This window comes from Uranotaenia lowii, chromosome 1 (assembly GCF_029784155.1).
Source record: "Uranotaenia lowii strain MFRU-FL chromosome 1, ASM2978415v1, whole genome shotgun sequence".
Classification (NCBI taxonomy): domain Eukaryota; kingdom Metazoa; phylum Arthropoda; class Insecta; order Diptera; family Culicidae; genus Uranotaenia; species Uranotaenia lowii.
The window spans coordinates 51,121,414-51,134,092 of record NC_073691.1 but is presented as its reverse complement, the minus strand read 5'-3'; the positions used below and the strand labels follow the sequence as shown (position 1 = coordinate 51,134,092).

The 12,679-nt window shown below is 33.8% G+C and overlaps 1 protein-coding gene across 6 annotated transcripts in view; it reads left to right on the top strand.

The window, feature by feature from the left end:
• The window catches only part of LOC129740585 (cation-independent mannose-6-phosphate receptor), a 431,652-nt gene that overhangs the window by 406,633 nt on the left and 12,340 nt on the right, over positions 1 to 12,679 (top strand). For all 6 annotated transcript variants that reach the window (XR_008736296.1, XM_055732281.1, XM_055732284.1 and 3 more), the window contains exon 6: positions 4,654 to 4,924. Coding sequence is in view for 5 of the 6 variants with exons in the window: in XM_055732281.1 (XP_055588256.1) it covers positions 4,654 to 4,924 (271 nt within the window). In the remaining variant the exon portion in view is untranslated. The remainder of the gene's footprint in view (positions 1 to 4,653; positions 4,925 to 12,679) is intronic.

The window sequence follows — 12,679 nt, the reverse complement described above, 5'->3', positions numbered from 1 at the left end:
AGATTCAGATTTCAGATTCAGATTTCAGATTCAGATTTCAGATTCAGATTTCAGATTTCAGATTTCAGATTTCAGATTTCAGATTCAGATTTCAGATTCAGATTTCAGATTCAGATCTCAGATTCAGATTTCAGATTCAGATTTCAGATTCAGATTTCAGATTCAGATTTCAGATTTCAGATTCAGATTCAGATTCAGATTTCAGATTCAGATTCAGATTTTCGATTCAGATTTCAGATTCAGATTTCAGATTTCACATTCAGATTTCAGATTAAGATTTCAGATTAAGATTTCAGATTAAGATTTCACATTAATATTTCAGATTAAGATTTCGGATTCAGATTTCAGATTCAGATTTCAGATTCAGATTTCAGATTCAGATTTCAGATTCAGATTTCAGATTTCAGATTCAGATTTCAGATTCAGATTTCAGATTCAGATTTCAGATTCAGATTTCAGATTCAGATTTCAGATTCAGATTTAAGATTCAGATTTCAGATTCAAATTTCAGATTCAGATTTCAGATTCAGATTTCAGATTTCAGATTTCAGATTTCAGATTTCAGATTTCAGATTTCAGATTTCAGATTTCAGATTTCAGATTTCAGATTTCAGATTTCAGATTTCAGATTTCAGATTCAGGTTTCAGATTCAGATTTCAGATTTAGATTTCAGATTCAGATTTCAGATTCAGATTTCAGATTCAGATTTCAGATTCAGATTTCAGATTCAGATTCAGATTTCAGATTCAGATTTCAGATTCAGATTTCAGATTCAGATTTCAGATTCAGATTTCAGATTCAGATTTCAGATTCAGATTTCAGATTCAGATTTCAGATTCAGATTTCAGATTCAGATTTCAGATTCAGATTTCAGATTCAGATTTCAGATTCAGATTTCAGATTCAGATTTCAGATTCAGATTTCAGATTCAGATTTCAGATTCAGATTTCAGATTCAGATTTCAGATTCAGATTTCAGATTCAGATTTCAGATTCAGATTTCAGATTCAGATTTCAGATTCAGATTTCAGATTCAGATTTCAGATTCAGATTTCAGATTCAGATTTCAGATTCAGATTTCCGATTTAGATTTCAGATTCAGATTTCAGATTCAGATTTCAGATTCAGATTTCAGATTCAGATTTCAGATTCAGATTTCAGATTCAGATTTCAGATTCAGATTTCAGATTCAGATTTCAGATTCAGATTTCAGATTCAGATTTCAGATTCAGATTTCAGATTCAGATTTCAGATTCAGATTTCAGATTCAGATTTCAGATTCAGATTTCAGATTCAGATTTCAGATTCAGATTTCAGATTCAGATTTCAGATTCAGATTTCAGATTCAGATTTCAGATTCAGATTTCAGATTCAGATTTCAGATTCAGATTTCAGATTCAGATTTCAGATTCAGATTTCAGATTCAGATTTCAGATTCAGATTTCAGATTCAGATTTCAGATTCAGATTTCAGATTCAGATTTCAGATTCAGATTTCAGATTCAGATTTCAGATTCAGATTTCAGATTCAGATTTCAGATTCAGATTTCTGATTCAGATGTGTGATTCAGATTTCAGATTCAGATTTCAGATTCAGATTTCAGAATCAGATTTCAGAATCAGATTTCAGATTCAGATTTCCGATTTAGATTTCAGATTCAGATTCACGATTCACGATTCAAATTTCAGATTGAGACTCAAATTTCAGATTTCAGACTTCAGATCTCAGATTCAGATTCAGATTTCAGATTTCAGACTCCGATTTCAGATTCAGATTTCAGATTCAGATTTCAGATTCACATATCAGATTCAGATTTCAGATTCAGATTTCAGATTCAGATTTCAGATTCAGATTTCAGATTCAGATTTCAGATTCAGATTTCAGATTCAGATTTTAGATTCAGATTTCAGATCCAGAATTCAGATTCAGATTTCAGATTCAGATTTCAGATTCAGATTTCAGATTCAGAATTTAGATTCAGATTTCAGATTCAGATTCAGATTCAGATTTCAGATTCAGATTTCAGATTCAGATTTCAGATTCAGATTTCAGATTCAGATTTCTGATTCAGATTTCAGATTCAGATTTCGGATTCAGATTTCAGATTCAGATTCAGATTCAGATTTCGGATTCAGATTTCAGATTCAGATTTCAGATTCAGATTTCAGATTCAGATTTCAGATTCAGATTTCAGATTCAGATTTCAGATTCAGATTTCAGATTCAGATTTCAGATTCAGATTTCAGATTCAGATTTCAGATTCAGATTTCAGATTCAGATTTCAGATTCAGATTTCAGATTCAGATTTCAGATTCAGATTTCAGATTCAGATTTCAGATTCAGATTTCAGATTCAGATTTCAGATTTCAGATTTCAGATTCAGATTTCAGATTTCAGATTCAGATTTCAGATTTAGATTCAGATTCAGATTTCAGATTCAGATTCAGATTTTAGATTCAGATTTCAGATTCAGATTTCAGATTTCACATTCAGATTTCAGATTAAGATTTCAGATTAAGATTTCAGATTAAGATTTCAGATTAAGATTTCAGATTAATATTTCAGATTAAGATTTCAGATTCAGATTTCAGATTCAGATTTCAGATTCAGATTTCAGATTCAGATTTCAGATTCAGATTTCAGATTCATATTTCAGATTCAGATTTCAGATTCAGATTTCAGATTCAGATTTCAGATTCAGATTTGAGATTCAGATTTCAGATTTCAGATTCAGATTTCAGATTCAGATTTCAGATTTCAGATTTCAGATTCAGATTTCAGATTCAGATTTCAGATTCAGATTTCAGATTCAGATTTCTGATTCAGATTTCAGATTTCAGATTCAGATTTCAGATTCAGATTTCAGATTCAGATCTCAGATTCAGATTTCAGATTCAGATTTCAGATTTCAGATTCAGATTTCACATTCAGATTTCAGATTCAGATTTCAGATTTCAGATTTCAGATTTCAGATTCAGATTTCAGATTCAGATTCAGATTTCAGATTCAGATTTCAGATTCAGATTTCAGATTCAGATTTCAGATTCAGATTTCAGATTCAGATTTCAGATTCAGATTTCAGATTCAGATTTCAGATTCAGATTTCAGATTCAGATTTCAGATTCAGATCTCAGATTCAGATTTCAGATTCAGATTTCAGATTCAGATTTCAGATTCAGATTTCAGATTCAGATTTCAGATTTCAGATTCAGATTTCAGATTCAGATTCAGATTTCAGATTCAGACTTCAGATTCAGATTTCAGATTCAGATTTCAGATTCAGATTTCAGATTCAGATTTCAGATTCAGATTTCAGATTCAGATTTCAGATTCAGATTTCAGATTCAGATTTCAGATTTCAGATTCAGATTTCAGATTCAGATTTCAGATTCAGATTTCAGATTCAGATTTCAGATTTCAGATTTCAGATTTCAGATTCAGATTTCAGATTCAGATTTCAGATTCAGATTTCAGATTCAGATCTCAGATTCAGATTTCAGATTCAGATTTCAGATTCAGATTTCAGATTCAGATTTCAGATTCAGATTTCAGATTCAGATTTCAGATTCAGATTTCAGATTTCAGATTCAGATTTCAGATTCAGATTTCAGATTCAGATCTCAGATTCAGATTTCAGATTCAGATTTCAGATTCAGATTTCAGATTCAGATTTCAGATTTCAGATTTCAGATTCAGATTTCAGATTCAGATTCAGATTTCAGATTCAGACTTCAGATTCAGATTTCAGATTCAGATTTCAGATTCAGATTTCAGATTCAGATTTCAGATTCAGATTTCAGATTCAGATTTCAGATTCAGATTCAGATTTCAGAATTTCAGATTCAGATTTCAGAATTCAGATTCAGACTTCAGATTCAAATTTGAATTAGATTTCCGAATCAGATTTCAGAATTTTAATTCGATGTTTTCTATTTTTGATAACTTCTTTTAGTTCCTTTATTGCATCGTTTGGTTCAATTGTTTACATAAACGTAATTTGATTATAATCATAGGAAATGATCCGCCACAGAGCGTAAGGTGATTCGTTTTCCCTGGAATTGGATTCATTATCACGACGACCTTGCTGTATACAAACATGATCTTTAGAGATAATTGAATAACTGTAAGCAAACGCGTAAAACAAAACAATTTCTCATGTCATAAATATGGTCCCTCATCATGGGATGAAATTTCATAACATTTCTACTGCGGCAATGAAATGATCTTCCATAACTTGTAACAACATAAACAACAAGACAAAATCTCACTTTCTACGTGACTTTGTCACCGCGTGGGTAATTCACGCAATAAGTCAAAGTGTTAGGGCATTGTTTTGTCGCTGCTTCAGATGAAGGCCGACAACTAAATTTATGGCGCTAACTCGCGACTGCACAAATCTCACTCGAAACAGCCTCAAACGAGATGCAACCTTAGCTTTTCCATCTTACAGTTAATTGATCATCTTATATTTATGAAAACACGAAAACTCCCAAGCTTTCCATTCAGCCAGTGACGCCCTTTTTAAAAACCCATCTCCCAACACGCTATATTTTCCTTCAAGCAGCGTGTTTTCGAAACAGACATTTGATTACATTTTCTAATTAGGCCAATTAGTTTAACCATTGTTTGTTTTCGAACGTTTTTCCATTTCAGCAAAGTTCTTGCCATCTGATACTGACGCAAGTTTCGCCACAAATCTGTGCCCTGGTCGGAGCAGCAACACCAGCAGCGTCTGAGACCGGTAGCGGCAATTCGGGGACAACCAGTACAACTCCGAAACCGACACCGGCGGATAACCACGGAGTTCCATCGGAGAAGACGCCAACGACGACGACGACGACCAAGGCACCGGCAACCTCGAGCGAGGAACCGAACAAGAGCAATCAAGAGCCAATTGTTGACAGTTCCGGTGGCAGTGCTGTGGGTAAGTTGTTAGCTCTATAAGCAAATTATAAAGTTTATTGTGGCCCATCAAACGGCCATTATTTAGTTGTCGAACAGCCCGACCGAGAACGTAGAAGGTGCTAGCTTGCCTTGAAATGTACAATTCTAATATCTTCAGAATTTTTATTTATGATAACGGATTTCGAAACCAGACTTAAGCGAAATTTAAGATTTATTCGTTGGTGTGAAATGCACTCAACAAATAGCTGTTGAGAAATATGAATATGAAAACAATACCAATATTAGCTAAATTTGTTTGAAAGTTTCAATTAAAGGGTGATACGGTCAAAATTTGATCAAGGGAAAACGCGTGTAAATCGGTAAAATCGTTTATTTAAAAAATCAAATTGAATTTCTTTTTCAAGTTTAATTAGTATAAAATTCAGGAAAAATATTCAGTCAGGCTTCCGCTTTTCCAAATCCGAATTGCCGGGCCTTACGCTCAACCCCTGTCATCAGATTTTGTACAGCCACATTGTCCATCTTCTTCGCCGCAGAAAGCCAGTTTGCCCTGAACTGCTGCTCGTCCTTAGCAGTTTGGCGGTGTACCACTCCATGGCCTTTTTACCGTAATGGCAAGATGCCAAATTCCGCCAAAACAGTACGGAACAACCGTGTTTCTTCAGGAAAGGCAGCAGACGTTTATTCAAACACTCTCTCACATAAAGTTCTTGGTTGACAGTCCCGGAAGCTATGAAAATGCTGCATTTCAAGCCACAGGTACAGATGGCTTGCCAAACCAGATATTTCTTCGCAAACTTTGACAGTTTCATGTGCTTGAAAATATCTGCTACCTTTCCCCTTCCTTTTGCCGTATAAAACTCCTGTCCCGGAAGCTGCTTGTAGTAGGCTTTGACGTAGGTTTCGTCGTCCATTACCACGCAGTCAAACTTCGTCAGCATCGTCGTGTACAGCCACCGGGATCGCGCTTTGACCGTCGTATTTTGTTTATCATCGCGATTTGGAGTCACTACCTTCTTGTAAGTCGATAGTCCGGCTCGTTTTTTGGCTCGATGCACGATTGTAAACGATACACCCACAGGGTGGCCACAGAACCGGGAAAACCGGGAAAAAACCGGGAATTGAAAATCGAACCGGGAAAACCGGGAAAAAACCAGGAATTCAGACCCAAAACCGGGAAAATTGACAAAAGGAAACCGAAATTCAGTTTTGATTCCAAGATCAGGGATTCAACCCAAACTTCAAAATTCAGAACTATGATAAAAATTTCCAAGACAGAATTGAACAGTTCAAAAAATGTGTAAGAGGAATATCATAAGTTTTTAAGTTTATTAACTACTCTGATCTCTCTTCAATTACCCCTCTAAATTGAAAAAAAAAATCACAAATTTTACCGTAACCTTAATAATAATAAATTTGACATTGCTGAGTTAACACTAAACGTACCTGAGGCGCTCAAATAACGGTTTTGGAACTTTAAATGATGATTACGCCCTATATAATTTTTTTTTCGCAAATTTAACGACAGGACTATTTTTATTTTTAAAATGCAAGTATTTTTGCATTTTAAAATTATTTCTAAGTGTTGCGGTTTTTGAATAACGCATGTGGTATACCTATTCATACCGCGAGCGGTCAAATGACAGCAAACACCATTTTTACTAAAACTCTCTTGTTTCTCAACCGATTTCTACAAAATTTATAGTTTTGAAAAGCTTATAACGTGACTCAAATATTCTTTCCAGACAACTTTCAGCTACAATCAATTATTTCAAAGTTATTTGAAGTTCAAAAAGTTTTTTATGAAAAAACATGCTTCAGGAAAAAGGCTGTAAATCAGTTATTAAGCGCTCGAAAAAAAATTCGCTTAATTCCTGAGAAAGCTGAAGTTAAAAACTATATGTTGCACATATGGAACATTTTTTTTCAAATTTTTTAAGATCATGACCACAAAAAATGTAAAAAAGTTGTGTAAAACCCATACTTTTCAATCAATCAACCGCCAAAGCTGTTCCTGTTGCAGTAGAAAAAAATTAAAAAGTAGATTGGAAAGTTGACGTAATTTGTCACATTTTAGCATCTTTAGATTTTCAAAATACGAAATACATAATTTATGACGACTTTTCAAAGGTAGCTGTTTTTCGAACTTTTTATGAATCTCCTATCAAAAGCACTGTTTGCAAAAAAACCATCACGGGGTCCAAATTATATTTTTTTAAATTGTGATTTCAAAATTAACATTTTTCGATAACTGGTCATAATTTATCCAGAAAATGTCGAATTAAACTTTTTAAAGCTTGGATTTGTTGAGATTCCTTTGGAAATTTTTTCGAAAATCGTGACATTTTTTTTCTGCTAGCTCTAGTTTTTGAAATTCAAGGGTTAATTTTATAAACTTTTTATCAACATTTTAGAACTTTTCTAAGATACTTAAATCGATGGTTTCAAATCAATGATCAACTTTTTCGAAGACCGCGAGTAGTTTAAACTTCTGAGGCGTCCTTGAAGTTTATTCATAACAGTATGGTAAAATATGAGAATTAAAAGATATTTTGGATTTTTTTTTTAAATCAAAATAAATCAAATATTTTTCCAAAGCAAAACATTTGCAGTCTCCAACAAAGTTGTTAATGAAATTTGAATCCTTGATACCAAATGCTCATAAATGTTCTTCAACTTTCGCTAGGTAATTTATTAATCTTCTATCAATTGAAGGATAATACAAAGATTTCAAATCCGTTTTTGTTGTTTAAAGAGGGTTGTCGGTTTATTAGTTATCAATTATTGATTCAGCTCAAAACTTAATAAAACCCAATATCAATAGATTTGATAGAATCTAACAAATGATTCGAATTCAAGACGGCAAAATCAATTTTTAAACAATGGATTTATTTATTGTTATTGTAATCTGCATTTTATAACTAAGCTTGTAGTAAAAAAAAATGTGTACACTGTTGAGTCTCTTTGATTTTCAAAACCTTATTCGTACACTTTTCAAATTGTTTTTTTTTTCATAAATTCTTAGAGTAAGCCTTAGCCAAGCAGGTGTTTGCAAAAGCTTATAATATTTTTCTCCCTGATACAGAGGTTTTTTCCAATTATACACTACAAAATATGTTATAACTTTATCAGTAACCGGAACAGTTATTTGTTCATAATTTAACCTTAGGAAACTGACTCAAAATAAAAATATTTGGTGAATAATTAACTGTAACTTTTTTCACTGAAATTATATCCATATTTTTCTGCATAAAAAAGCTAACCATCTACTGAATGAATCATGAAAAAACGTTGCAAAAATATCTTATTTTGCAAAAAAAATCTGTGTAATGTATGTATGTATGAAATCACTTTTTTTTAGTTATAAATATATTTTTAAATTATTTACAGAACTGAATAATGCTTAAAATATTTTTAAAAAGCTCGAACCCATATATGCTGTAGAGGATTTAGATTTTTTTTCTTTATAACATTTATGGCTGCTAGAAACATTGTTCCTTTTTAAATTACTTTCGAAATTTGCAATTACAATTTTTAACCAAAACTTTTATCTTGAGCTTAAGAACTCGTGGATTCTAAAGTTCGTTTTTTTAATAGTATCGATAGTTTAATTCAAGTTTTAATCAATTTAAACTGCGAAGTTATAAATTATAATTTTACTACGTTATGAAAATCAAATATAAATGTTTCTATTTTTTTTTATTTACGATAATAAATTTCGGTATCATAAATTGGTATTCTTTATGCATTTTGTTTAAATATTCATTTCAAAATTGAAATTCATTAATTTTTAATAAAAAAAATACAATGCGCAAATTTGAATTGAATAAATGTTTTTAATTTTTCTTCATCTCAAAATTTGATGTGCTATTAAATAATCCCTAAAACTGTTAAATCAAGACGATGCAACTCGTTGTCCATATTTTTTTTGAACTTTTAAAGTCAGAATTCCAAATAGAGATAATGATTTCCATGTTCTGCATTCAGAACTTAGAAACGATGCAAAAACAATGTTTGGTGAATAGTTTCTTATTAGTGATTTATTACAAGTTGCAAAAATTGATTTCTTTAGCACTAGTCGTAAATTTATCCAAAGGGGCTTGCCGAGTTGGATAATTACGTCGAGTGCTGAAAATGTCGAATCTTTTCACGAGTGGCATACACAATTTATGCGTATTCGGGAAATTCTTTTGCAAATCAATTGATTTACTTACAAGAATTGCATCTTTACAAATAACCAAACCGACCATGCAAAACTACAAATTTCTGATCAAGTAGATCGTGGACTGCAGGCAAAAAACAGTAGGTGTCGATAACACTAGTTTACAAAATTTTAAAAAAATCGTGAACTTGATTAACTGACCAACATTTTTAATGTATAATCGGGCGCTGAATCCGAAAATGAAATTCAAAAAAATCTCAGTAGAACCGTTTTTGAGTTATGCTGCAAATATGAAATTTCGGAAAAATTAAAAAAGTTCTTGTACTTAGATTAAAATATCTCGGACGGCATAACAGTAATTTGAAATCTCTCTTTTGCATATTGAAGGTGAACAAGCTTTCTATCGATCATTTGAGCACTGTTTTTGCGTTTGACCAACAGTATTGTTGATATTAGTGACTTTATGAGAAAAAAAATATAAAAAACGCATTTTTTAGAGAAAATTTTGTTTCAACGAAAATTTTTGACTCGATGGTAGCATTTAAAAAATCTGATTTTCTTTTGCGCTTAAATGTCAATTTAAAACAAAGATTTCAAGTGGTTATTTATCAAAATCGGTTGAAAATTGAAGAGGTTATGGCTACTTTAACATAATAGAATTTTTTTGTAGTTTTTCATAATTTAACGAACCGCAGTACACTTATCATAGTATAGGAAGAATAAAACATGATAAATCTCACTCGCTCCAAGTCAAAATTGTTTATTAGCTTACCAAAAGGTCACATGCCAAGTTTCAGGAAGATCTGACCATAGGGAGGGGTTGCTTGGGTCTCAAACGTGAATAAAATTTTGAAGTATTTTGCCCGGAAGGAACGAAAAATACTGGTTTTTCATCAATAACTTTTTTCATCACTAGCTGATTGTTTTTTATGGTTGATTTTCTTAAAGCCTAAGTTGAGACAGACTGTGTAACTCGATTGGATTTGAAACAGAAAAGTTATTGCGGTTCAAAGGCCGCAAATTTTGTCCAACACGCAATGAGTTCTTTTTACGCATTGCGTTTTATACGACAATTTTCGACCAAAATACAATTTTTGAACCGCAATAACTTTTCTGTTTCAAATCCGATCGAGTTACAGTCTTCGGGTGAAATATTTGTCTCAACTTAGGCTTTAAGAAAATCAACCATAAAAAACAATCAGCTAGTGATGAAAAAAGTTATTGATGAAAAACCAGTACTTTTCGTTCCTTCCGGGCAAAATACTTCAAAATTTTTTTCAAGTGTACTGCGGTTCGTTAAATTATGAAAAACTACAAAAAAATACGTAACGCGATGTGTGGTGCCGGTGCAGGCTAGGCGAAAAGGGAAGGGGAGGGTGATTGGGGTGATCACCACCCGCAGTAGCTTCAAGCAAAAGGAAAATTCATACTTTCGTTCGAAATTAACTCGGCCCGAGCGAATCTCGGCTACAGTCAGACGGAGTAAGTAGTACTGTCATGCGAAATTCAACGCATTGAAAACTGTCACGAAGATTTTCCCAAAACTGTCACGAAGCTTAAAAAACTTTCATACCTACGAACAAACTCTCGCATGGTAAAACGAGGCCTCGCTGTACATCGCACGACCGCTCCTTTAAAACTGCCAGGGAAGAAATATTCGGGAAGCTTTCATCGAGGTGCATGTGCGACTTTCGCAAGAATACTGTCGTTCGCCAGTACTTTTCGGAAGCCTGGTTCCCCGCGTGATGGAATTTACCTTTCCAGTGATCATCGATCCCGCGCTACGTTCGAGTCGTCCGAACCCTTCAACATTTTCTATCAGAACGTCCGTGGTGTTAATAGTTGTTTGATTGACTACTTGTTGGCGTTCATGTTCTTGCTACGACATCATTGCCTTCACCGAAACCTGTCTCAACGACCGGACCCTCTCTAGTCAGATTATTGGCCCAGATTACGCAGTGTTTCGTTGTACATCCCAAGTAACAATTTAAATTCAAATAGGCTTTGTAAGCAAATAAGGGTGTTAAAAGATTCAAAAAGTCTTTGTTATCCTCTAAGGTATTTCAATAAGAACTCTATAAAACGTTCTTCAAGATAGCTAAAAAACCTTTATAAAACTTTTTACAAAAGTGTCAATTATATTTCTTTTGAGGTTTTTTGTAAGAGATTTCAAGAGTTCTATAAAACCATTTCCACACTTCCTTATGAAACCTGAAATATATTCCGAAAAAAATCATAATTTATTTGATATAGTACAAATTGACTGTGCGATAACCCTTATAGAAAAATAAAACGTGGAATAAAACCTAATAGTTTAATAGTTTCAGAAAATTACTGTCAAAATGACCTTAAAAACCCTGATAAAGTGTAGTGTCTAAAGAATTATAATCGTGTATTGAAAAGATAACGTGTCTGATTTAGTACACGACGCACGAAGGTGATGATCTACGATGCGTAAATAAACCAGCCGAAGCCAAAGAGCGGGTCTCTTTGGATTAGGCTTTAAAGCTAACAACACGTCTTCTAATTTACAGTGACGAGAAAGCAAATACACAAAAGTTGGCGGCGAGGATAAAATTGTGAAGTGTCGTGCTAAGTGGAACGAGTAATACCGGTTAAAGGACCGGAGGAACCAGTGTATCGGTCAACTAGGACACAGGCAAGGGCAGGAGTTTAAGTGGCCGGTAGACCATTAATTTGTTTGGTTTTTTTTTTAGTTCAGTTGTACTTCCTAATCGCATACGCTTTTTGGCGACAGCGATCGGTCCGTTGGCAAAGGTCGGGACACAACGGAAGTTTAGTTTGAACCCCGGAAAATACCTAATCGTACAATCCTCAACAGTTGCGATATTTTCGGCGACGATTCTCGCTGAAATTGTCCCGGCTTTGGAATTGCGGTAATCCTCGGCGACGATTCTCGCTGAAGGTAGATAAGAAGTTCTGGTAAGCGACCATTTTAATTTTTTTTACCATTTCCGGTTTATTAGTCGGTTTTCGACATTTAAATATCGTGCTGGTGAGCGTTGGCCATTTTGGCTGTGGTAATATAATTATCGCGTTATTTGAAATTTAAATTGAAAGAAAAGCAAATCCATGGCTACACAAACTTTCATGGCCACCATGGAGCCCTACAGAAAGGGAACTTCTTTCTCAGATTGGGTGGAACGCCTTGGCTATTTTTTTATGGTCAATAATATTCATGGTGAGAATAGAAAGGCCCACCTAATAACCTTGAGTGGCCAAGCGGTGTTCACCCAGCTGAAACTTTTGTTTCCCAATGGAACTTTAGAAAATGCCTCTTACGAGGAATTGGTAGGAAAACTAAAAACTAGGTACGACAAGGTTCCATCGCTCCGGGTTCAACGCTATCAATTTACCCACAGGGTGCAACAACCGGGAGAGTCTCTTGAGGATTTTCTCCTGTCGCTTAAGATGCAAGCCTCTTTTTGCAACTTAAGCGATAATGAGCTTATGTTGGACCGTATGGTGGGTGGAGTCAGGGACGAGAATTTAAAAATAAGGTTGTTAAACGAACCGGATCTAACTGTTGAGAAGGCAGAGAATATTATTCTCACCTGGGAAATGGCAGCAAATAGTATGGCCTTGATGGCA